Source organism: Acartia tonsa, chromosome 13 (genome assembly GCF_053477335.1).
Source record: "Acartia tonsa isolate MP-2025a chromosome 13, ASM5347733v1, whole genome shotgun sequence".
NCBI lineage: Eukaryota > Metazoa > Arthropoda > Copepoda > Calanoida > Acartiidae > Acartia > Acartia tonsa.
In genome coordinates, this window is record NC_137272.1 from 4,581,749 (window position 1) to 4,608,325 (window position 26,577).

General features: G+C 31.0%; 1 protein-coding gene across 1 annotated transcript in view; it reads left to right on the forward strand.

The window, feature by feature from the left end:
• LOC145303805 (uncharacterized) overlaps positions 1 to 20,381 on the forward strand; it is a 36,803-nt gene extending 16,422 nt beyond the window's left edge. The window contains exons 3-10 of the mRNA XM_080145425.1: positions 2,312 to 2,347; positions 2,527 to 2,625; positions 2,705 to 2,803; positions 3,922 to 4,020; positions 4,260 to 4,361; positions 6,506 to 6,562; positions 7,805 to 7,894; positions 20,302 to 20,381. Of these exons, the coding sequence (XP_080001551.1) occupies positions 2,312 to 2,347; positions 2,527 to 2,625; positions 2,705 to 2,803; positions 3,922 to 4,020; positions 4,260 to 4,361; positions 6,506 to 6,562; positions 7,805 to 7,894; positions 20,302 to 20,330 (611 nt within the window). The 3' untranslated portion in view covers positions 20,331 to 20,381. The remainder of the gene's footprint in view (positions 1 to 2,311; positions 2,348 to 2,526; positions 2,626 to 2,704; positions 2,804 to 3,921; positions 4,021 to 4,259; positions 4,362 to 6,505; positions 6,563 to 7,804; positions 7,895 to 20,301) is intronic.
• The last annotated feature ends 6,196 nt before the right edge of the window (positions 20,382 to 26,577 follow it).

Consider the following 26,577-nt stretch of genomic DNA (forward strand, 5'->3'; position numbering starts at 1 on the left):
CATTATACACACACACACACACACTCATTCACTTACCTTGGGCATTCATGTTTCCCTTTTCCATTCTCCGTCCCCCTCCTTATCTTTTGTGGTACAAATGGTACCAACGGATTTTGTTAAGTTGAAGTATAGAAACCAAACATTACTAAATATTGTAAAAGTCGCAGTCCCTTCAGTGTATTTTAAGTTGTAAGTTTGGACCAGTACGGGAAAATTTCAATAGCTATAAAAAGTAAATAATTTTATTCCCATAACTGAAAAAACATGTTATTTAATTTCAATGTTTGTATAGGTTTATTGGTAACTGACTTGATTTATTACCTCAGGAACCATCTTTACATTGTGTTTAGGATTAAGATAAAAGCCTTGCTGTAATTAATGTACATCCATGAATAACAGATGAATATTAAAAGAATATAATTTGTGTTGTCTCTTTATCTTATTCCATGTTTTGAAGTATTAAACAATCAAGTTCTTTGGAGTCCTATGTATGTTTGTGTGTGTGTGTATTTGATTTAACCTGGCTGTGCTGTACTCAGAAAACGCTTATAGCAAAATTAATTCATGTTTCAAAGATTGTTTCTTTTAAATATCTTTTATAGATTTTAGTTAATTAATCAAATATAATCTAAGCAAGAATTTTACCCCAAAATAAAAAAACCATAATAGCTAAAAACTTTCTCAATCTATAGTAAAATCCCCCAATTATGTGGGGGCCTAATCATATTTTTAGCTCTGCAGTATGTTGAAGCTTTTTTAGCAAGTAGTAAATATTGAGATAGGATGAGGGTGCTATGTTACACAATCGACAACTATAAATCAGCTGACCTTATACCCATATTTGGTAATATCTTTTCGATTTTCGGTAAAAATCATTTAATCTTCCCGTAAAAAGAAATTACAAACTTTTTTGGTTAGTTTAACATGTATGTAACAAAAGAATTTATTCTACTCTAAATTTGCAAGTAAACTTCAACAAAAAGATTGTTATTTGTCGATTTTGATAGGTTTTAAGATATGTATAATAAAACTCAAAATACAACGATGTTTTCAAGGGAATAAATTCGTTTTTTTAAAGTTTGATTTATTTTTAAATGGGAAGTATTTAAGACTTAATTCTCAAAAAAGTACTCTTAAAAAACATTAATCAGTGACATATATCAACTTTTTCCCAGCTTCGTGAACACTTTAATATCTCAGAACACATGTAATAATTAGTTTTGCTACTTGTTCTGAAGAAGCGGTTTAAATCAAAAATTATATATAGCTTTTTTTCCATAATGCGGAAACTTGTCAATATGTGTCGATTAAATTTTTGGATTAAAAAAAACATAGAAATAATAATTTTTTTTTTAAAATCAACATTATTTTATAAATCTATGTAAAAAAATTCTCAAATATATTATACAAACATGCAATCAGGGATAAGGGATAAGGGATTTGCAGAAGATTTCCTATGTCCTTTGATTGGTCTATGCATTCTAGGATTGACTATGATAGTAGCTATGGACCCGTTTTTCACAGGCCCAAGAGTTGCAGTGTAGTCAATACCTCCTCTTCTCCCATCTATAATCTTATCTGGTGTAACTTCCATGATGAAATCTGTAAAAGTTCAGAGTTATAAATAACAATTGTCTGTTTAGTTTTTATTTGTAGCATCATGAAACCACACATAAGAAAGGGGCCTTGCAACACCTTGATTGAAATTATTTTCGTTTTATAATTGCCACAAAAAAAAATAAATAGATTTGGCTTCACAATGTAATAATTACAAACCTTTGTTCCAATAACCTGTCAGTCAGAATGTGGGACCCGCAACACTCAAAATAAATAAAAATATTGTAAAAAATCCTCTCAGTAAAAAATTTCCCTATTATTTGGACATTAGGAAAGAAAACAGTTTTTCTCCTTGCTGAGTGCTTGAGATTCATACAGGGCTTTGCTTTCAATAGGTAGTAATTATCTTGGATATATAAACAAATAAATCATAATATCTAAAATCTAAGAAATACAATTGCTCACAATTTTCATTATGAACCCTAAGATCTTGGTTGAAACTAATAAAAAAATTATCTAATTCATGATCAAATAATAACAAAATTAAATTCTGCTTACCTTTTTCCTTGAATACACCTTTATTTAATAATTTAAGCATTAGAAATAGTAGAAAACTAGTCATACACCCAGTCTGCATTCCAAATTTAAAATTTAATAATATAATTCAAATAAATCATGTTATGCTCATTTGTTTAGAAATCAGACATCCTAAACTTACCACATCTTTAATTTTTTAAGATTGTAAATATTTTAGGAGCTAAGAGAGGAGCGGATTTCAAAACCATAGATGGTTAGTTATATAACATCCATATTTTAAACATATCTTTGTATAATTATGTATTCTTTATGCAATTAATTATGCAGTAAATTTTTTTTTGATATTTGTCCATTTATCCTGTCTCTCTCTCTGTATTTTTGACTCTAAGAGAACTACAGAATTCATAATGAATATAATATATTTACCTCTAGAAAGTCTTATTGATGCATCAAAATCTGGAAAAGCAGATGATGTGGAGAGTCTTGTAAAACAAGGAGCTGATGTCAACTTTAAACAAAAAAATTTTTATGGTTAGTTGCAAAGAATTTATTAAGCTAAAAATAATGTATCTATTTATTTATCTGTATACTTTATATCCTGAATGAACAGAATGGACCAGTCTTATGTGGGCAGCAAAGTATGGAAACACAATTACAGTGAAGATACTTTTAGAACATGGGGCTGATGTCAACAATTATGATTACCAAGGTAAGTTTTACAATATTAGAATATTGTTATCTTTATTATTTTAATCAAACTGTTCATCCATTGAACTCTTTTTCTTCCTATCCATCTGTTTTTCTAACTATCCACCTCTCTCAGAATATCTCTATAACTTTACTCTGAAGTACAGAATATATTTAAATTTATAGCCAATTGGGAGGTTGACTGATTTTTTCTATTGGACAACCTAAATAAGTACAACCTAAAAAAGCACAACCTACGTCTTTTTCTCATTTTTATTTGAATTTTAAATATTTAATTAATTTTTAAAAACTGGGAAGCAAACTCAGTATATAACTATTAGATAATTCAATAAAAGCACTTCCAGCCTCAATCATCACCTCTACCTGCCTCCTGCCCACAGGCCCTAGCCACCCAGTCCCTGTCCAAGATAGCAAAATTCTCCTTCGATTTAATTGTTACTATTTTTTACTAAGAACCTGACTTAGGCAATAACTTTTATGAGATAAAATACATAAGCTCTTTGCTAATTTATGAGATAGGTTAGGTAATCAATCAATCAAGTAGCAACCTTCAGCTGTTTCAGGGATGAGAGTAATGAAATAATATACAACAACTAGGATAAATGTGAAATTTAAAAACTACAACATTTAGGTTAAAAAAATGGTGACAATAATTTTTTTTAAGATTGACCTATAAGCCCAGTTCACAGAGGGAAAAAGGTCAACCTATAGAAATTTTTAAAATTTTTTTATTATTTTTTATTACTTTAGTAAATATTTTTTTACCCCTACTTTGGGAGAGCTGTGGACACCCCCAACCATTTAGGAGAGAGTATTACAATTTACCCCTCCCCATAACTTTTTTTTGGGGGTATATATTGGTTCATTGGTTAGCAAGATAATTTTGAGTTGATTATTGTGTTGTTTAGGTACTTTTTTACATGATTAAATTACATCCCCCAAAATATTTTACCCCTGGGGTTAAAATTATTTAGAGGGCGTAATTAACCCTCCCCCCTCCCAACAAATTAGGGGGCTTTACCCCCCAAAAGCAAAGTTTACCCCCAGGGCGAATTTTTTTTGGGGGGCTGAAAAAAAAAGATAGATATCCTTGCTTATATCTTATATACTTATATCTAGGAAGGAACAGTCTTATTATTGCAATAGAGAATGGACAAACAGATACAGTGAAGTTTCTTTTAGAACATGGAGCTGATGTCAACTTAAAAAATAATGATGGTTAGTTACATAATATTGAAGTGGGGCGCTTTGTTGTATCCAATTTATATAAATATGCTTCGATTTTTCGAACATAATAAAAATATAAAATAATATAAAAAATTGTACAAGATTTTTAAAAATATTACTAAACTGAAAAAAATCTTTAAATTTTTCCTTGACCTTTAGGGGAAAGCCCTCAGAGGCTAGAACAAAGCTACTAATAGAATATTTAAAGTATATAATATATTTATATCTAGGAAGGACCAGTCTTATGTTTGCAGTAGAGAATAGGTTCACCACAGATAAAGTAAAGACTCTTCTAGAACATGGTGCTGATGTCAATATTAAAGATAATGAAGGTTAGTTACATAATATTCTTAGACTATCTATCAATGAACCTGAACATCCAACAATATATCTTTTCATCTATCTACTCATCTAACAAATCTCTAAACATCTCCCTATATAACTGTATACAACAATACTTTTTTATTATTGTTGTATTTCAATAGTTATGTCAAATATACATGGCACTAAAGGGCGAATATAGGTTCGATATGATATGAGCTTATATCAAAGGTGCCATTGCATAGTTTTAGAATATCTATGTTAAATTTAAAAATTCAAAAAAATCCTTAAGTAGATTTTACAATTTTCGTGTTTTCTTCAACATATGATAAATGAGATGGCCTACAAAATTGTTTATTTTAGCCCTTTACAAGACTTTTTTTGACTAGTTCTCTTAAGTTTAATTGATTATTTCATTGGCATGCATCTTAAATGATAATTAAAATGTTTATTTTATTTAATTATATAGTATTTTATTCAAATTTTAAATAGCGTCAAAAATTTTGCTTTATAGTGCATCATAAAGATAAATATTAAGTTTTTAAATTTATTTTCTCTACTAAGATTTTAGATTTATTCATGATGAATACAATTTATTTATATAAAAATATATAATATGTAAAATATATTTACCCTTTGTAGCCTGGGTAAAGACACAAACATGATGCAACTTTTAGCAAACAAAAATAATATTTTAATTTTGAAATATTTTTTTAAAATTAGTTTTCAGCCCTCCCTTTTTCAATGTACTTTTACAAAATTATGTTATGAAAAATTTATTTGATCAAAAGTAAAAGTTGCAGCATCCTTTTTTTTCCCATTCCTTTCATCTTCATTATGACTATGATTGAACAAAAGCTTTATAATACAACCTTCCGACGCAGCCTTGTGTGATGCAGGGATGTTTGGATTTCTTAGGGAACCACACAAGTTACGCGAAATGGCGTAATTATATCAACGAATCAGTTCGGTTTTAGGCTAGAAACGGACTTATACAGTTACATATGTCAATGTCTTTAAAGGGCGAATATAGGTTGAATATAATATGGGCTCAAAAAAACCGTGCAATTCCATAGATTATAAGTAACTTTAAGATATTGACATATCCAAATGTATAAGTCTGTTATAGCTTAAAACCTGAACATTCTCAGGATAAATTTATGTAATAAGTGTGGTTCCCTAAGAACTCCAAACACCCTAGCATCACACAAGGCTTCGGTTTAAGGTTGAATTAAAAAGCTTTCGTTAAATGATAGTCGTAATAAAAGTGGAAACCAGTTATCAATCTATTTTTTTGTATTGTGGATTGTTTCTTCCTTGACAATATTCCCCAACAAAGTGTAAAGTATATGAATTTTATTTTTTTTAAAAAACCTTTACAGGAGAAATTTTATTTCATGTAAGTATGAAAATTATATGGTAATTGTTATAATTAATTTAAAGAGGACAAAAATAATAGGTGAATAGTGTTTTTTTTTCTTATATTTTTATCTGGAGAAAATCTGGCGATCGGTGCGTTTGTGTGTGTGTGTTGAAAAAAACGTACTAGGGTAATTATATCATCAAGAATTAATCATTGATCTTTATACAGAAAAAAAAACTTTAAAACGTATTATTTACCCTAGTAATTACTCCGGACGCAAATTGACGCAAATTATTTTATGCTTTTTAAAAAATCAATAAAATAGTATATAATATAAAAAAAATAAACACTTTAATTATCAATTAAGATGCATGCCAATGTAATAGTCAATTAAACTTAAGAAAAATAGTCAAAAAAGTCTTGTAAAGGGCTAAAATAAACGATTTTGTTGACTTTCTCATTTATCATATGTTGAAGTAAAAGCAAAAATTGCAAAATCTACTTAAGGATTTTTTTGATTTTTTAAATTTAACATAGATATTTTAAAAGTATGTAATGGCACCTTTCATATAAGCTCATATCATATTGAAACTATATTCGCCCTTTAAGTTATTTATAATCTATATAATTGCACGCTTGAAATAAGCCCATATCATATCAAACCTATATTCGCCCTTAACTGACACATTAGAAACAATATCAAATTCTAATGTCTTTTTGACTATATAACTATGGTACTATATAACTACACATAAGTTTTTTTTGTTATATATTAATCAACAAATGTCATAGGTTATACAGCGCTGGATAAGGCTCTTCAAGAAGAGTCTTGGTACTCTGAAGATTATGGTAAGCTTATTTTTATATGTTTAAAGTATATTTATTCTAATATTTTTTCTTTCTTTTGGTGAGAGGGTGGGGGGAAAGGACGTTGAAGCTTTTTATTTTTAATTAAATCTAATTAATTTCCAAAAATTTTGAGGCAACCCCAATTTCGCTTGGTATGGGAGGGAGGGGGGCGGGGTAAACACCCTTTCCTTCATATTTGGATATCCTTGGTGTAATTGGTCAGGTTAGGCTGATGAAGGAGTGATAAAGCTAATGAATAACCAGTCTTCTAATAAGAAAAAAATCCATTTAAAATCTTTATTTTGGGGATGATGACCTTTAAGATGCTTCAATTACTATCAAAGTACATGCCCATTATGACAACTTGTTTATTAACCTATGGTCCAGCCACAAATCAAACACTATAACAAGAAATATAACCATCTTCTATAACTACAGTATTTACCTTATGAATTGGAGAAATTAAAATTGATTTATTTTTTATATTGCTTGATTGGATTCTGATATGAGTATAAAAATTTTAATTACCCTAGTTCAATAAACAGGTTGTCATAATGGGAATCATCATCACCAGTAGGAGCATCATAAAAATCAAGATGTTTGATCAACCTATTTTTTTGGGTGGGAGATTTTTTTTTTTTGGGGGGGGAGGGGGGTTAGTAAACACCCCTATTTTAATTATAGTTTTTAAAATATTTTTTTTTGGGGGGAGGGGGTATTTTTCATTTTTGGGGGGTTTAGGGTGTCCCATCCCACAAGAAATTAGCTAAAACCATCACAGGACCAGTAGACATATTCCCTGAAGAGTAGAACACATTCAGAACCAGCAGTTACCAAGATCTTAAGCTTCAGACGGATATATGGAAAGACACATATTGTTTTACTTTGTATTAAGGCTGAAATAATCCAAAATAACCGCTTATCTTAAAATTCAGATTGACCTATTTCTTGGTTCTCAGTGTATTTATTAATCTATATGACTTGACTCTCCATCCACTCGAATGTCTGAAATAAAAACAATAACTTTTAAGGTCAATTTACCCTGCAAATCTGAGTAGCATTGTATGACTATGGATAAACAATTCAAATAGTTTATGCCAAGTGAATCTAAATAAAAGTGGTCATAGTTGATATATTAATGACAATAAAATTATTCTAATGATAATAAAACTATTCATTATAATTACACAAAATTTTGACAGGGTAATGATCAGAATATTGAATAATTAATACATATCATAGGCGATATAGATCTAGATGTACTTAAAAAAAATTTCCATGAAGAAGAAGAAGAAAGAAAAAAAGAATTAATAGAAATACTGAAAGAATATGGTGAGCTTATTTAACAATTTATATTCATAGTAAAATTTTTTGTGTTTCAAGGGATTCCTTTTTACCATTACACACAGTCTGCCAGAATTAATTAGAAATTTTGGATCATGGAAAGAAAACAAAGTCATTCCTAATTAGGACAGAAGTCACTGGAAATTGGTCTAAGGAAGGCTACTTATGTCTTCATTTAACAAAATCTAACTTAAGGGAGGTGACTTATGTCCTTTGTCTGACAAATTCTTACATTAGGAAGGCTTCTTATGTCCTTCATGTTGCAAAACTTAGCTTTTCTGTCCTTCACATAGCAAAACCTTTCTAAACATAGCTTTTCTGTCCTTTACATAGCAAATTCTTGCAAAACATAGCAATTTCTTGCAAAACATAGCAAATTCTGGCAAAACATAGCAAATTCTTGCAAAACATAGCAAATTCTTGGAAAACTTAGCTTTTCTGTCCTTCACATAGCTAATTCTTGCAAAACAAAGCAAATTCTTGGAAAACTTAGCTTTTTTGTCCTTCACATAGCTAATTCTTGCAAAACATAGCAAATTCTTGGAAAACTTAGCTTTTCTGTCCTTCACATAGCTAATTCTTGCAAAACATAGCAAATTCTTACAAAACATAGCAAATTCTTGCAAAACATAGCAAATTCTGGCAAAACATAGCAAATTCTTGCAAAACATAGCAAATTCTTGCAAAACATAGCAAATTCTTGCAAAACATAGCAAATTCTTGGAAAACTTTGCTTTTCTGTCCTTCACATAGCTAATTCTTGCAAAACATAGCAAATTCTTGGAAAACTTAGCTTTTCTGTCCTTTACATAGCAAATTCTTGCAAAACATTGCAAATTCTTACAAAACATAGCAAATTCTTGCAAAACATAGCAAATTCTGGCAAAACATTGCAAATTCTTGGAAAACTTAGCTTTTCTGTCCTTCACATAGCTAATTCTTGCAAAACATAGCAAAATCTTACAAAACATAGCAAATTCTTGCAAAACATAGCAAATTCTGGCAAAACATAGCAAATTCTTGCAAAACATAGCAAATTCTTGAATAACATAGCAAATTCTTGCAAAACATAGCAAATTCTTGGAAAACTTAGCTTTTCTGTCCTTCACATAGCTAATTCTTGCAAAACATAGCAAATTCTTGGAAAACTTAGCTTTTCTGTCCTTCACATAGCTAATTCTTGCAAAACATAGCAAATTCTTACAAAACATAGCAAATTCTTGCAAAACATAGCAAATTCTGGCAAAACATTTCAAATTCTTGGAAAACTTAGCTTTTCTGTCCTTCAAATAGCTAATTCTTGCAAAACATAGCAAAATCTTACAAAACATAGCAAATTCTTACAAAACATAGCAAATTCTGGCAAAACATAGCAAATTCTTGCAAAACATAGCAAATTCTGGCAAAACATAGCAAATTCTTGCAAAACATAGCAAATCCTTGGAAAACTTAGCATTTCTGTCCTTCACATAGCAAATTCTTGCATAAAATAGCATTTCTGTCCTTTCAATTTATGAGATCTTAAGCTACAGACAGAAAAACTCTGCTTTTTTGTTTTCAATAAACCAGGATATCATAACACTAATGGAGTAACAATGTTGTTTGCAAAGTACAGTTGAAGCTTTCTGACTGCCCTTGTACTATGTGTGTTAGTGTCTGTGTATGTTCTCACAGCTTTAGTGGCCAGGTGGAAATATTGAGAGCCAAAATTATCAATTTAAAATTTAGAAATGTAGATTCTCTACAAAAATGTAGTCTCTTGATTTTTTTACTAGGCTCATTACATATTTTTTTGTATTTTTAAAAATATATTTTTTTGGCCACCTAGGAATTTCATAATAGTATAGAAGGCAGAAAGTAATGTACTGTTTAAACTTCTATCTAACAGGAGATGAGAACTAACCTAACAATAGTAAATAAGGTTTAAAGAGTACATTTTTATATTATCTTATTCAGTGTTTATTTAAAATAACCAATAAAATTAAATCTTTATTCCACAATTTCATGTAACTGGAACACTGGAGAAGATAAATTTAAATCCATTGTCCTAGCATTGAATTAAAGAATTTATGTAATATATTTAAGAAGATTAATTATTTTTCATGTGACAGTTCCAATTGGTAAATCTTAAGGAGTAGTTTAATTCTAATTATTTTTTCGGGTATAGTCCCTTTCCTGACAACGCTCCTTAAGGGGCGATTCTTTATTTTTTTTCACCCTGTGAGGCAATCACTAACCAATATAACCTAACCTAAACTAAAATAACCTATCAAAAGCCATTTAAAATATATAAGACGAATCGCCCCTTAAGGGGTGTTGCCACAAAAGGAACTATTCCTCATTTTTCTATTATTGAAAATATAGAATTTTGATTTGATTTTTTTTATTTTACAATGTTTTTTTTCCACTGCACAGTGGGCCAGAATGGCCCAAAACGGTTCAAAATTCAATAACTCAAAAACTATTGGTTTTACAGAAAAAATTGTAAAATATGAAATGTCTATCTATGCAAAAACTAAAAGTTTGCTTATTTGTGTATACTCAGTTTTGGGGGAATTTTCGCGGATTTTTTTTTCAATTACTACTAAACTTCATTTTACAGTTTCAACATCAAAAGAACAAATTCATATTTTTAAATTTTAAGCAACTTTGATTTTATGTACAATTAACCTCTGACCACTCCTTCATGTGGTTTTTGTGAATTTTTCGCGGATTTAAAAAAAAATTACTACTAAACTTAATTTTACATTTTTATCAAGAAAAGACAAATTTTATAATTTCAAATTTTAAGCAACTTTGCTTTTATGTACAATTAACCTCTGACCCCTCCTTCATGTGGTTTTTGTGAATTTTTTGCGGATTTAAAAAAAAAATTACTACTAAACTTCATTTTACAGTTTTAACACTAAAAGAACAATTTCATATTTTTAAATATTAAGCAACTTTGCTCTTATGTACAATTCACCTCTGACCCCTCCTTCATGTGGTTTAGGTGTATTTTTCGCGGATTTTTCAATAAGTCACTATTAAACTTTGTCTGACAGTTTCAACACCAAAAGAACAATTTCATATTTTTAAATTTTAAGCAACTTTGCTTTTATGTACAATTAACCTCAGACCCCTCCTTCATGTGATTTTTTTTGAATTTTTTTGCGGATTTTTCAATAAGTCACTACTAAACTTCATTTTACAGTTTCAACACTAAAAGAACAATTTCATATTTTTAAATTTGAGGCAACTTTGCCCCTATGTACAATTCACCTCTGACCCCTCTTTCATGTGGTTTTGGTGTATTTTTTGCGGATTTTTCAATAAGTCACTTTTAAACTTTGTCTGACAGTTTCATCACTAAAAGAACAATTTCATATTTTTTTAATATTAAGCAACTTTGCTTTTATGTACAATTCACCTCTGACCCCTCCTTCATGTGGTTTTGGTGTATTTTTCGTGTTTTTTTAACCTACAGAACTTCATTTCACAATTATTGGTTGAAACATTTGAACACTCAACTCAATGAAACAACTAATCAACATTAACTAAAGCCCCCTACAGTTGAAAAGCAAAGGAATAAGAATAGTTATTTCTCGCATCGTATTATAAACGGCTTTCCGCGGATATAGAATGTACAATTATAAGATTAAAACTAGTTTTTTTAGCCCCGAGGTGCCAAAGGCACCGGCTAAAAAAACTGGTTTTAATCTTTTGATTGTACATTTTTATATTCGTAGAAAGCTGGATATAATACGATGTTAGACATAGTTTTTTCGTATGGATGAGAACCGGTTCCTATCCACCGGATTCAAATGAATACGAGAAAAAAATTTCATAAAATTTTGGGGACTTGTGTAATAAACACATTGTCCCCTCTCTCTCTGGAAAAAGCAGTATAGTAGTTTTGGAGGGAGGAGACATTGGGCTGTTTATAACATTAGTCCCCAAAGTCTTATAATAACTTTTTCTTATTCGTTGACTTGACAACTTTGGGGACTTAAATTTTCATTGTTGAGTTTGAAAGTTGAGTGTACAAACGTTTCAACCAATAATTGTAATCTACAGAAGGGGTAATTTTGTGTCTCATCATGGGATGTACATCAAATTATTGGCTATTGTCTTATTCATTTTGATCTTTGAATAGTAGTATAGCTATGCATAAGTAATAATTGTTAAAGCCTAGGCTTTTCTATAATTCCGGTCGTTCTATCCGGTTGTCCGTTCAAAACGTATAGCTCTTTTTAATAATTTAGACAAGTTATAATTGTCCTATCGATTTCAAACTTTTCATAATAATTCCAACAGTAGGGTACTATCTAAGAATCTTAGTATTCAATGCGTTTTTAATTTACAAAGATAATTGTTTTTCATTCTTGTTCAAGGGCGTGCAAACATTTTTAACTGGAGGGGGGGGGGGGGGAATACACAGTTTGAAAAAACTAGACTGAGGAACATTAATTAGAAGGATGACAAAATCCAAAATAATCAATATAAATATCTCCACAACTTATATTATTAATTTATTTTATCCAGGGATCACAGGGGATATGACAATGGATGGTATATTGATAATGATAATAAATTAACAAAGTTCGGGGGAAGGGGGGGGGGGAATAAGAATGTCAAATACCAAAAGTTTTAAACTTATTTATTCGCTGGATTTAAAACTTTGGGTACCTTTATTAAATTTGAGTTCTATAGGTAATTTTAATCTACAGAAATGTTAATCTTGTTTGTCTTATCCATTAAGATCCCCGACAAATTTAACCAGGTCGAATAACATTATTGATAAGAAATTTGGGACCAGGCAACAATATTCAATGAATGGTTTTGAGCCAACAAATAATATCACGGGGTTATAAAACTTTGAGTACCAGTGTAATTTATGGTTTAATGGTCCCTTCCTCCCTGTGTTTGCTTAAAAAACATTTAAGTTATGATGCCAAACAAACAGCAACCCATTCCAACTATACCTAGTATGATCTGCACCAACTTTGTCTGAGAGTTCCAACTATGCATTTAACTAAGTTGCGCCTATTTATGGGCCAAGGCATTCGCCCTACTCTCACTATTATTGTCATGTATCAGACATAGCAGCAGAAGGTAAAATTTTAAACGTCATCAGTATAACATGGTGTAACAAGAATCGAACACACAGGCACGCTATCATTTACGCGAATACGACGGGTTTTTAATATAAAGCTTTACAAATGGTAATATTCGTTTGTCTAACCATTTCAGAGAGCTTCGCTTTATGGATGTTGTCATTCTTGTTATCATAAAATTAGTTATTTCTGCACTATTTCAGGACATAATATAAAGACGTTCATGCTTTTATATTATGGGGAAAGGGGATAAATTAAGGGGATGAAGGAAGATGTCCATCATAACTATTCTCGGTTCGATTCGCCCCATCTCTTTATGCATTCCCCTTTGAACTGGATTTTTCTGGATTATCTAATCCAAAACTTGATAGCGATAAGGTGTTTATACAAGTGCGCCAATGTTTTTTTTTTATAAAATTGTTAAAAAATGACATCTGTTTGGTTTTCCTTTGCAATTAAGCTTTTTTTTAGGTACAGGGAAGGTTTTTAACTATTTTGGGAGAGCGTATCTCTACCCTCCCAATTTAAAATCACACCCCCAAATTTTTTTCTGAATATTTCTTATTAAAACTCAGTTAAAAAGTAGAAGGGCGGTTGACTTATCCCCCTCCCACCTTAAGAACACCTAGAGGCTTCTTGGGGGCGTCCGTTGCCCCTAGTCTTTCTTAAAATAAAAGCTATGTCTTGCATTTTTTTCAATTAGATGTTTGATTACGAATTTCATATGGTAAAAATATTTTTCTTTTTTAATTGTTATCCTAATAAGATAAAAGTTATGCTTGAAAATTGTTTTAATAGCTATTATTATATGTTGCATTTTTAGATAAACGTGAGAATTGCGTTCAGAATTGCGTCAGAATTTGCGTCATTTGCGTCATTTCAATTTTCAGATTTTTATTACCCGTCATCATTAAGGGATTCCATTTGTAAGGGAGGAGGGTTAACCCGCGACCGTGCCTCAACGATGAAGGAAGATGTCCATCATAACTATTTTTGGTTCGATTCGCCCCATCTCTTTATGCATTCCCCTTTGAACTGGATTTTTCTGGATTATCTATTCCAAAACTTGATAGCGATAAGGTGTTTATACAAGTGCGCCAATGTTTTTTTATATAAAATTGTTAAAAAATGACATCTGTTTGGTTTTCCTTTGCAATTAAGCTTTTTTTTAGGTACAGGGAAGGTTTTTAACTATTTTGGGAGAGCGTATCTCTACCCTCCCAATTTAAAATCACACCCCCAAATTTTTTTCTGAATATTTCTTATTAAAACTCAGTTAAAAAGTAGAAGGGCGGTTGACTTATCCCCCTCCCACCTTAAGAACACCTAGAGGCTTCTTGGGGGCGTCCGTTGCCCCTAGTCTTTCTTAAAATAAAAGCTATGTCTTGCATTTTTTTCAATTAGGTGTTTGATCACGAATTTCATATGGTAAAAATATTTTTCTTTTTTAATTGTTATCCTAATAAGATAAAAGTTATGCTTGAAAATTGTTTTAATAGCTATTATTATATGTTGCATTTTTAGATAAACGTGAGAATTGCGTTCAGAATTGCGTCAGAATTTGCGTCATTTGCGTCATTTCAATTTTCAGATTTTTATTACCCGTCATCTGCCTCAACACGTAGCGCATCCGCTCGTTGTCGGGAAGGTGATAGGTTCGAATCTCGGGCCGACACCGCATCATAACTAAAGACGTTAAAATGGTTCCTACTGCTACTATGTCAGATGCGCGACATAAATAGTTAGAGTAGGGGGAATGCCTTGGCCCAAAACAGGCGCAACTCGTTACCATGCACAGTTAGGACTTCTCAGACAAAGGTCGTGCATCACAGAGAGTTGGTTGTCTGTTGGATGTTACTTAGCCTAATATCCTTGGGTGTTTGGACAGAGAAGGGTGCACAAGTCATCCTTAGTTCTCCTGGATTGCTGGACCAGGACCTAGACAGTACACCAAGTCGAAAAGGTCCTGGACTGTAATCCCGCCCGTATGAGGTAATCTAGGTAAAGGGAGGAGGGTTAGTTTTATGTAGCATCATCAACACACACACACACAGAAAGAGAGAATTATACGCAGAGAGAGAGAGAGAGAGAGGGAGAGAGAGAGAAAGAGAGAGAGGGAGAGAGAGAGAGAGGGAGAGAGAGAGAGAGAGAGAGTATACAAAATTGTCACATTATTACATATAATATTAGGTTTATTTGAAAAAAAATGCGCAACTCAAATTATAAATGTACGTTAAAATTTGTAGTTTTAAAATTTCAACCAGCAAATTTTAAAACTTTCTAGAATGCACGGCTGCAAACGGCTGCAGCTAAAATCTTTTCTCCTGGCCTATAAATGAGCTAAATTTTATGAGAGTTAAGATCCCAGACCGTCCAAGTCCGTCCAAAATTTTCTACAAGCTTTGAAAGTTGACCTATGCTTAAAAATAAACAAAATTTTAGGAATATTTTTTATATAATTGATTGTTTAAATACCATTTTATTTATTTATTTCTAGTTTTACTTTCATTATCTGATTACAATTGTTGTAACGTTTATCTAAAGCTTGATTTTTCGAAAATCGGTCATCATTAGCCTCAGAAATCTTGGTTTGAAGAAGGGTTGGTAGTGGTCAAAAATTGCCTTAAAAAATGCGACCCTACTCTACTTTGTTAGGCACTGGACGCACTCAGAAATACACCTGGTCCTTGAAAATATCATTTCTAAAAGCCCTAATGTATGTAATTTAGTCATATAATGAAAAAAATATAAATACCAAGAAACCAAATACCCCCCCAATTTTTGTATTTTGACACCTGCTGGCCCACTGTGCACTGTTTTAATTAAACGTTCCCCCCTTTTCCTCTTGTTAATAATGTACTATTACATAAATTGCGTCGATTATAAATTAATATTATTTAAATATTGTCTGCTAGCAATATGCAGTAGATTAGAACCGGTTCTCAGCAATACTGAAAAATTATATAAAGCATAATATGTACATTTTTATGGCCGCGGAAAGCTAAATATAATACGATGCGTCGTATATTCCTGAACGATGAATCATAAAATTATTGGAGATCAAATATCCTGTGGGGCAATCACCTAACCCAATATAACTTAACCTTACTAAAAAAACCTCTAAAACGCCATTTTAAAAATACAACGAATCGCCCCTTAAAGCGTTGCCACAAAAGGGACTATTCCCGAATAATCTTATGATCTAATTAGGGATCTAAAGGGAAAGAAAATGGCCGAAAATTGATATACATCCCCAATGATGATGCACAAAATTATCCTTTCTGATATCAAAATTAGTGGTTGAACATTTAGACACGTAACTAAACTAACCAACCAATTCAAAAATCAACGTTCCAAAAGTTGGTTAATTTACGAATAAGAAAACGTTATTATAAAACTTTGGGGACTAACGTGTAATAAACAGACCAATGTCTACTCTCTATCTGGAATAATCTAAATTTAAATTATTTATATACAAACATGTATAAGTATAAACAAAATTAAACAAGGATGACAACATCCGTAAAAGCGTAGCTCTAAAATCAGTAGGGTCTGTTATAGGAATCATCATGCAAAGTTTGAAATTGATAAGACAATTATATCATGTCTAAATTTACGAAAAGAGGTAACTGTTTCATATAGAAAGAACCAACCTAATTATAGAAAAGCTTCGTTTTGAACAGAAGTCTCAAGGATCTCTAGGGATAATGGCCAGTAAATTTGTGTACATTCCCAGTATAATTAATTTTAAATACCCCTTTCAATACTTTACTTATTTAAAGTCTAATGTACCCTCCCTCCCTGGGTTTATCCTTATACTAAAGTAACAGGATGTCTATGTGTGTATCTGTGTGTCTGTACCAAAGGATCTCGCTAACCGCTGAACCAATTGGGTTCTCCTTAACAGGGTGGCTTCTCATAAGTCCCGGGAAGGTTCATAACTATTTTGGGGGAGGGTACCACCACCCTCTCAAGAGAAATGACAAAAATCGAAATTTATCAAAATTTAGGGGAGACTTCAACGTCAAATAAGGTGGTATCGTACATAAAAAATTAACTTTAACAAACAAAAACATTTAAAGTGCCACTAGAGGCCTCTAGGGGGCGTAGCCGCTAGTATAAAGATAAAAGATTAAACAACAACTCTAATAATTAAACCAAGTATTTTTTCAGGGATGATTTTTCATGGAATGGTAAATTAGTTTTATTTTGTATTACAAAAATAAAAAAAATTATTCAATTCTAAACATTTATGGGGAGAAAAAAATCTAACTTTCTATCCGCTTTCCTAAAAATTCAAAGTAAGCCCTTGCAATCGTTACATAATTTATCAGCTGATTTATTTGAACCGCTGAAAATGAAGTTGTCAACCATCTTTAGAGTTTGTACCAGATAAATGGAGAATTGCATTATATGAGACTAACAGCTATGACACTAATATGACTATGCTCTATGTAGAGAGGTGTGTACTTTCATCAAATACAAATGTCCAACTCTATGGTTTTTATCTTATTTAAAAAGAAACCTAATTTTTATCTTTGAGAGGGTTAGTTAATTTTTTTTTCTTGGGCAATTTCTCCTGTTTCTTTTGTATAAGCATTGATGATTGTATAGGTATATTTTATGAAGAAAAAAATAGTTTGATATAATAATCAAAAATAAATATGTAGAAATATTAGATTCATATTAAATACTTTTTGGTCTAATATTTTATGTGTTGGCTACTGTAAAGGATTATGAAATAAGTTTGATAGATAGATAGCCAGTCAAGGAAGGGGAGAAATGATAATAATGTGGCCAAGAAAAAATATATATATTCTAAAAAATACAAAAAAATATGTAATGAGCCTAGTAAAAATATCAAGAGACTACATTTTTGTAGAGAATCTACATTTCTAAATTTTAAATTGATAATTTTGGCTCTCAATATTTCCACCTGGCCACTAAAGCTGTGAGAACATACACAGACACTAACACACATAGTACATGGGCAGTCAGAAAGCTTCAACTGTACTTTGCAAACAACATTGTTACTCCATTAGTGTTATGATATCCTGGTTTATTGAAAACAAAAAAGCAAAGTTTTTCTGTCTGTAGCTTAAGATCTCATAAATTGAAAGGACAGAAATGCTATTTTATGCAAGAATTTGCTATGTGAAGGACAGAAATGCTAAGTTTTCCAAGGATTTGCTATGTTTTGCAAGAATTTGCTATGTTTTGCCAGAATTTGCTATGTTTTGTAAGAATTTGCTATGTTTTGTAAGATTTTGCTATGTTTTGTAAGAATTAGCTATGTGAAGGACAGAAAATCTAAGTTTTCCAAGAATTTGCAATGTTTTGCCAGAATTTGCTATGTGAAGGACAGAAATGCTAAGTTTTCCAAGAATTTGCTATGTTTTGTAAGAATTTGCTATGTTTTGCAAGAATTTGCTATGTGAAGGACAGAAATGCTAAGTTTTCCAAGAATTTGCTATGTTTTGCAAGAATTTGCTATGTTTTGCCAGAATTTGCTATGTTTTGCAAGAATTTGCTATGTTTTGCCAGAATTTGCAATGTTTTGTAAGAATTTGCTATGTTTTGTAAGATTTTGCTATGTTTTGCAAGAATTAGCTATGTAAAGGACAGAAAAGCTAAGTTTTCCAAGAATTTGCAATGTTTTGCCAGAATTTGCTATGTTTTGCAAGAATTTGCTATGTTTTGTAAGAATTTGCTATGTTTTGCAAGAATTAGCTATGTGAAGGACAGAAAAGCTAAGTTTTCCAAGAATTTGCTATGTTTTGCAAGAATTAGCTATGTGAAGGACAGAAAAGCTAAGTTTTCCAAGAATTTGCTATGTTTTGCAAGAATTTGCTATGTTTTGCCAGAATTTGCTATGTTTTGCCAGAATTTGCTATGTTTTGCCAGAATTTGCTATGTTTTGCAAGAATTTGCTATGTTTTGCCAGAATTTGCTATGTTTTGCAAGAATTTGCTATGTTTTGTAAGATTTTGCTATTTTTTGCAAGAATTAGCTATGTGAAGGACAGAAAAGCTAAGTTTTCCAAGAATTTGCAATGTTTTGCCAGAATTTGCTATGTTTTGCAAGAATTTGCTATGTTTTGTAATAATTTGCTATGTTTTGCAAGAATTAGCTATGTAAAGGACAGAAAAGCTAAGTTTTCCAAGAATTTGCTATGTTTTGCAAGAATTAGCTATGTGAAGGACAGAAAAGCTAAGTTTTCCAAGAATTTGCTATGTTTTGCAAGAATTTGCTAAGTTTTGCAAGAATTTGCTATGTTTTAGAAGAATTTGCTATGTTTTGCAAGAATTTGCTATGTTTTGCAAGAATTTGCTATGTGAAGGACAGAAATGCTATGTTTTGCAAGAATTTGCTAAGTTTTGCAAGAATTTGCTATGTTTTGCAAGAATTTGCTATGTGAAGGACAGATAAACTATTTTATGCAAGATTTTGCTATGTGAAGGACCAAAAAGCTAGGTTTTGTGTGGTGAAGGGAGGCTACTTATGTCCTTCATCTTGCAAAATCTTTGTTAAGGGAGACAAGTTATGCCCTTCATCTAACAAATTCTCACATAAGGGAAGCTACTTATGTCCTTCCTAGGAAGGTGACTTCTGTCCTAATTAAGGAATGACTTTGTTTTCTTTCCATGATCCGAAATTTTTTTTTAAAAGGTCATATGATTTTTTTGGGGCAATGCTTTGTAGAAAGAATGACCTTTGTATCTACCCCCAAATATTATTTTAGATTTATTTTGCTTGTTAACTATACCTTAATCTAGACTTTACAAATCATATGATAAAGTTATCATATTGAAGTGCAGTCTTGAATTATTAATAACAGGATCTATGTCTGTATGTAATAAAGGATTTTGCTAACTGTTGAACGGATATAGTTCTCCTTAACAGTGTAGCTTTATTAAACCTATTCAGTCAAAGATTACAATCACCCTGCTCTAAAAAATCGCTTCCTGAAATGTTATTACTCAATTTTTCTTTTTAAAACGAAAATGAAACAGGGGTTCAACTTCCATGCCCCGCTTAATATAATATAAAAAGTTTTTTTAAAATTTTGTCCCCCAGCCAAAATGTGGTTAATTTATGCAAAAAATGACCCATTCAAAATATTTTTTTTCTGTAATGTCAAAATTGCGATCACACAAGCAATGCAAAGTTATTAAAATCTGCAAAAAGATCTGTTTGTAAAGCTATTGTGTGATCTCAATTTTAAAGATTTTACCAAATTTAATAAGACGGGGTAATACACATCCATATAATACAACTAAGAATGAAATATTTATTCAGGTGCTAAGAAAGGAAGTGAGATTGAGTAAAGTCTGAATTACAGCAAGGTAAACCATTTTTATTAAATTAATATAAAAAAGGTTGAAACTCATAAACGTTACCTATATCTATAGGAAAGAGTGAAAATTATAACACCTACATATAAGAAGGGAATTCCTATGTTAAATTGGATACAGGAATATATTTTATCCTTAATTCTTTGATTTTATCACCCAGCTATCTGTTTAAACCATCTTGTATCTAAGATTATATCTAACATTATTAGAATTTATATTTTAGTTTAGAACAGAATTGCTTTGTGTGAATAGAGTGATTACCTACAATGATTTAATATTACCATTTTTAATTAAATTAGAATATTTAATATTTTTTTTAGTCTTATCTTTCTTTACTTTATTCTAAAAGTGCTGAATTAGATTTGAAATATAATCATTCACAATTAATATTTGTTGAAATTAGTTATTGTATTATTACGAATGTACAGCTACTCATAATTTGAGTTTACAAAATGATGATGTATAAAGTTATTCGGTTACTAATTATAGCTAATTAGAATTATAGCTAATTAGAAACAAGGATGAAAACATCCATAAAAGCAAATCACTGAAACAGTAGGACAAACGGACATTAACACTTAGTGTCAGGACTGAATAATCAGAATATAAATGTATGAGAGTTGAAGCAAAATTGTAAGTAAATTTGTTGAAAAACTGCTGTTATAATGTTTATAAACATACTTACATTTCTAGGATTTGATTATAGAGTTGCTTCGCTTATAATATTGTACTTTGCTGTCCCAGGAATTATTATACCAAAAATCAATCGGATAATTAGATCACATAAAAATTTGTTGTTAAAAAGTAAAAAAATCAATATGTTTAAAATGAACGTACGGACATTCTGGTAATGATTATAGAGTTGCTATGCTTTCTAAATCGTGCCTAACTACTATAGAATTACCATATGTTTGAAATCGATAGGACAATTCTAACAATTTCTAAATATAGAAAAGCGTTGCTGTTAAAAAGTATTTTTTACTGTTTGACAAAATGAAATTATAACAAGGATTAAAACATCCATGAAAGCGAAGCTCTGAAACCCGAAACAGTATGAAAGACGTACATTAACTCTTGTAGAGTTTTAGAAATGAAAATATATAAGTTTTGACAAAATTATACGTACATTTTTTGCAAAAATTCTTATATACAGAATACTGTTTAAGGATATACTGACATTTTTAGGACTTGATTATAGAGATGCTTCGCTTATAAAATTTTACCTTTTTATAATAGGAATCAGTACTCCAAAAACGGATGATTAATGATTATATCACATAAAAAACAGATAAATAGGTTATTACATAATTTTTTTTTGTCAAAATGGTTATATATAAGTTTGAAATCGATTGGACAATTCTAACATGTCTAAACTAACGAAAAGAGCTAACCGTTACGGACGAAAAGATGGACAACCCTAATTAAAGGAAAGTTTTAATTTCAATAATATAATCAAAGAAGTTTTCATAAATAAGCATGTTTTTTTACGCGTACGGGCTGTCTGGTATCGATTAGGGACTTGTTGGGTATTTTAAATTCCACTTATCTGTTCCGAGAATAATCATCAAAAGTTTGAAATTGATAGGAAAATTTATATATGCCTGAATTAACGAAAGGAGTTTCGTTTTAACAATAATTATTACCTATCAATTACACTCCTACTGGCAAGACTGCTGTCAATGACACCTTAAAGTTTAGGTTATTTACCTGACCTCCATTTGATTTTTTCATGTGTTTCATGTAATGATCAGTGAGGATGGGGTGAAGGTGGTGGATGAGGGGTATTGTGTTTTTTAGCCAGCTTCACTTTTCAGAGTACATAAAAATCTGGTGCAACATCCATGTAATAATGTATAGATTTGTTCTCAGTGAAGCTTCTCAGAGGTCCAAGAAAATCCATTCTTTAAAAAAAAGAACCCCAAAAATATTTTTTTTTCTCACCTTTTCTTTTTAGAATTAAATCAATGCTGCCTTTTCCTTCAAGTGTCTCTAGAGGCATCAAGTGGCGTAGCCTTTAGTTTTTGAACCAGTAACTTAGCCTTTAACCTAAAGGGGAGGGCGGTGGAGGTCTAAAATAAATCATCCTTTTATAAAGCTTCCATGGAAAGTAAAATGAATTTGGACCAGGACTTTCGATATCTTTAGTTACAGACAAAAAAGACCTTACTACTTTATTTAGAAGCCTTTGAATGTGCGGGGGTGGTAAATAATCCACTTTAATGTTTAAGTTTAAATAAATTTTTTTTTAAAAATTCTTTTCAGTTTAGGGAGGAGGGAGATATACTTTTTTTCAAAGGCTAATTTATCTTAGAAGGGTAGTGGTATTCTAGCGCTAACCTTTCCAATACCCGTAAGAAACTTTACATTAAAGAAAAATCAATATAAAAGTGCCTTGAATTTTGTATTTATTGTCCTATTGCTTTTTCCAAAAAAAAATAATTATACAATACAAGTAAAGCTGTCTATATACATAAATAGATCACTATTCTATTAAAAAGGTTAAATTCGGTCTTTTGTCTCTAAAACTTGCTTTGATTTTAGTTTATCTCTTAAAGTTCAATTTTAAAAATTTTTAGAACTTGTAAAACAATTATGTCCATACATAGCGAAGCAATTACATACTTGTATCAACGGAGGGGACCTTGGGCTTTTCATTACATACTTGTTTCAACGGAGGGGACCTTGGGCTTTTCATTACACTGGTACCCAAATTATTTTCTCTCTCTTTCCCTCTAACTATCTCTCTCTCTCTTTCTCTCTCTCTCTCTCTCTCTCTCTCTCTCTCTCTCTCTCTCTCTCTCTCTCTCTCTCTCTCTCTCTCTCTCTCTCTCTCTTTCTCTCTATTTCTATCTATCTATCTTTCTCTCTTCATATCTCTCTCTCTCTTCATCTCCCTCTTTCTATCTCTTCATCTCTCTCTCCCTCTCTCTCTCTCTCTCTCTCTCTATCTCTCTCTCTCCCAATCTCTCTCTCTCTCTCTTGTCATATACTTTGTGTTGTCTCCCTCTCTCTCTCTCTCTCTCTCTTGTCATATACTTTGTGTTGTCTCCCTCTCCCTCTCTCTCTCTCAATCTCTCTCTCTCTACTAATCTATCTATATATCCCTCTATCTTTCTCTCTATCTGTCAATCTATATACAATCTATCTTTCTCTCTCACTCTACCGCTCAATTTAAAAAATAAGTTACTTTATGGATTGACGAAATGTTGTTTTAATTTAACCATTTGCTAGATCTTAACAGACACAGACAGACAGTAAAATATTCTCTTCCTTTCTAAAGGCAAAGTTACTGTATTTTTAATGTCAGAGTCCATACGTCCGTCCGTAACGGATAGTTCTATTCGTTGATATGTAAATGTAACAGTAAAGTAGCAGGTGTATAATAATTTTTTTGAAAATGTTAAATTTAAAAAAAACTTTATTAATGTTTGTTTGTCTGTTAAGCTTTTTTTCAATGTTAGTAGCAAAGCTAGTCTTTGATTAAAATGTCTTTCTGTCTGTTATAAAGATTTAGGGGCCGGTTTTCATAGACGGTGGAAAATCTATTGGCAAAAACTGTGTAACTCACTAGGTCCGTCACCCTGTCTGTAATGCTCTAGAGGACATCAAGAGAAATGTGTTATTCAAGATATAAGGCATATAATTAGTTTACTAACCAATGTACATCTACTGGGACATCACATCTAGAGAACCCAATAACATCATTAACTTGTAATAGGATATGAAATGTAAGGTTAAGTAACATCCAACAGACAACCAACCTCTTATTTGCATGGGCTTTGTCCTGAAGTGCTAACTGTGCATGGTAAATAGTTGTGCCTGTCTACGAGCCAATACTTTCCACTAATTTAATCTTATCATAGTGTCACTTGCCAGATATAGCAGCAGTCTTTAAAAAATTAACGTCTTTAGAATGATTCGAACCCGCAACCTCCCGATGTAGGGTCCGTCTGTCTTAATTAACCTTTACTGAAATGATGAGAAGAAAAAATTAATCCTAAATGACGATATACATTAAAGCGAAGTTGCAAATTTTAAAAACCATCATCAAGAGTTTTAATTAGCTTAAATTTAATATAAAAAAAACTCAGGACTTTGAGGGATCAATCCATTTATGAAAGTAATCTGAGGTCTGAGGTTCTTATTTACAGTGAAGTTTCTGATACGTCCAGGGAAGGTTTATAAATGTTTTTACAAAATTTCACTTGTATTTTCTGTAGATAAAACCAGAGGCGTGCTGAAGGGGGTGTATAATTATATCCCATTCGCACATCCTCCAGGCAACTCTCTGTGCATGTTTTTAGTAATTACACATGTGTTTTTTTTGTAGTATATGACATATTGACAAGATTAATAGTGCTTAGGATAATAATTCTTTTTTATGTAAAGCATCTCTACAAAAATTTCTTTCTAAAATGTTTAAATAAAAGTTTAAAGTTTTATAATTATTTTATTCTTCTCTTTTTAAAACAAGAATAGAGGCCAGTATTTTATCTATATCTGTAGCAAAGTTACCCTATAGTTCATTTGTCAGTGCATCCATAATGATATTGAGGAAATTAGACTTACCTAGCTGCTAATAAAGCTAGACCTCTGATTTTTCTGTCACCATTCCCATCATTATGGGGCCTATTTGTGTATATAACATCTTTATTAGTCTGACTGATTTGTAGAAGCTTTAATTTTTTTTGCTGATTTTCACATGGTGTTTTTGGTATGATTTTTGTGGCTAGTAGTATAAAAAATAAATTTCCCGTTGTTTGACTGGTCATTTTTAAAAAAATTGTCAGCTGCTTTTTTGTGATGATTCCATTTTCTTCAGAGAATCCAGTAAACAACTTATTTTGCCTACCAGTCCATAGGTAATGCAATCAAAGACATATAAATATTTATGATAAAGATATAGAGCTTTTAATCTTAAATTAGAAAGGCATTTGTTAGTTGTACTTGTTTAGGTTGACCTAGAGAAAAAATCAGTCGACCTCCTAAAGTTGTTTGTGAACTGGGCAATAGGATGAACATAAATTGGAAATGGAATTTTGATTGTTCAATTTTAGATAAAAAGAATATTGGATTATAATTTGAATGTTGCAACAATTAAATTTTTCAATTTTTTCATAGTAATTCCACAGTTAACTATAGATAGAAATCCAGGTAGAAGATTTGGGCCAATTAGCTTGAATTGAAATCAAGACATTAGAAAACCCTATTTTTTTCAGCTTTAAGTAAAACCGTGATATTTGTGAAAATGATCTACAAAAATATTCAACGCCTTAGAAATCACAGCAACTCTATAATCATTACCATACAGTCCAACTTACTTTTTTTTTACTTTTTTGACAATAAATTTTTGTATGTTAAAATTATCCTTTGAGTTTTGAAATATCGAGTTTATAGGCGAGTCATCTCAATAATCAAGTCCTAAAGAGGTAATTATGTCCTTAAACAGTATCATGTATATAAGCAGTTTTACAACAAATTTACAAAATTGTATAGACTTATGCATTAACATTCTGCTTATTCAGTTCAGACACTCTACAAGTGTTAATGTTTGAATGTCCTTCCATTTCAGAGCTTAGATTTTATGGATGTTGTCATCCTTGTTTTTTAAGGTTGGTTAGCTCCAACTGTAAATGTTAATTTGTAAAATTTTTCACCATCAAAGTTTAATGAAACATAAGTATATTCCTATTTTCATGGTTTTTTGTTGTTGTTGATATTTCCATAAATTCTTGATCTATTTTTCACATAATCAAAATGAACTAACACATCAATAAATGCAAACACTTTATTTAAAGATTAAATATGAATATATATGTATACATACATATAAAAAAACAAATATAAATATGAATAAATTTAAATCAATGCATTGCTTAAATTATATTGTTGTAATCAGTCCATGTCCAATCCAAGAAGCAATTTCTAAGTATTCTCAAAAATTACAACATTCATCCATGATATAGATTTTAATAATTAGTTGGTACCACAATATCTAAGATAACACACAGGTGTATTATCAAAGTGGTAAACCATGTATGATCCACAGTTTGTGGCGTTGGCAGCAATTGACCAAGTACAATCACTCGTCAATTCAAAACAAACCTTGATATCGTTACTTGACCCAACTTTGGATGGTAGCTCGCTATTTGTCCAACCTGAGGCGTGCGTTCCACAATGATTAATACCTGGAGGTTTTGTAGCTAACTGATTACCAGCA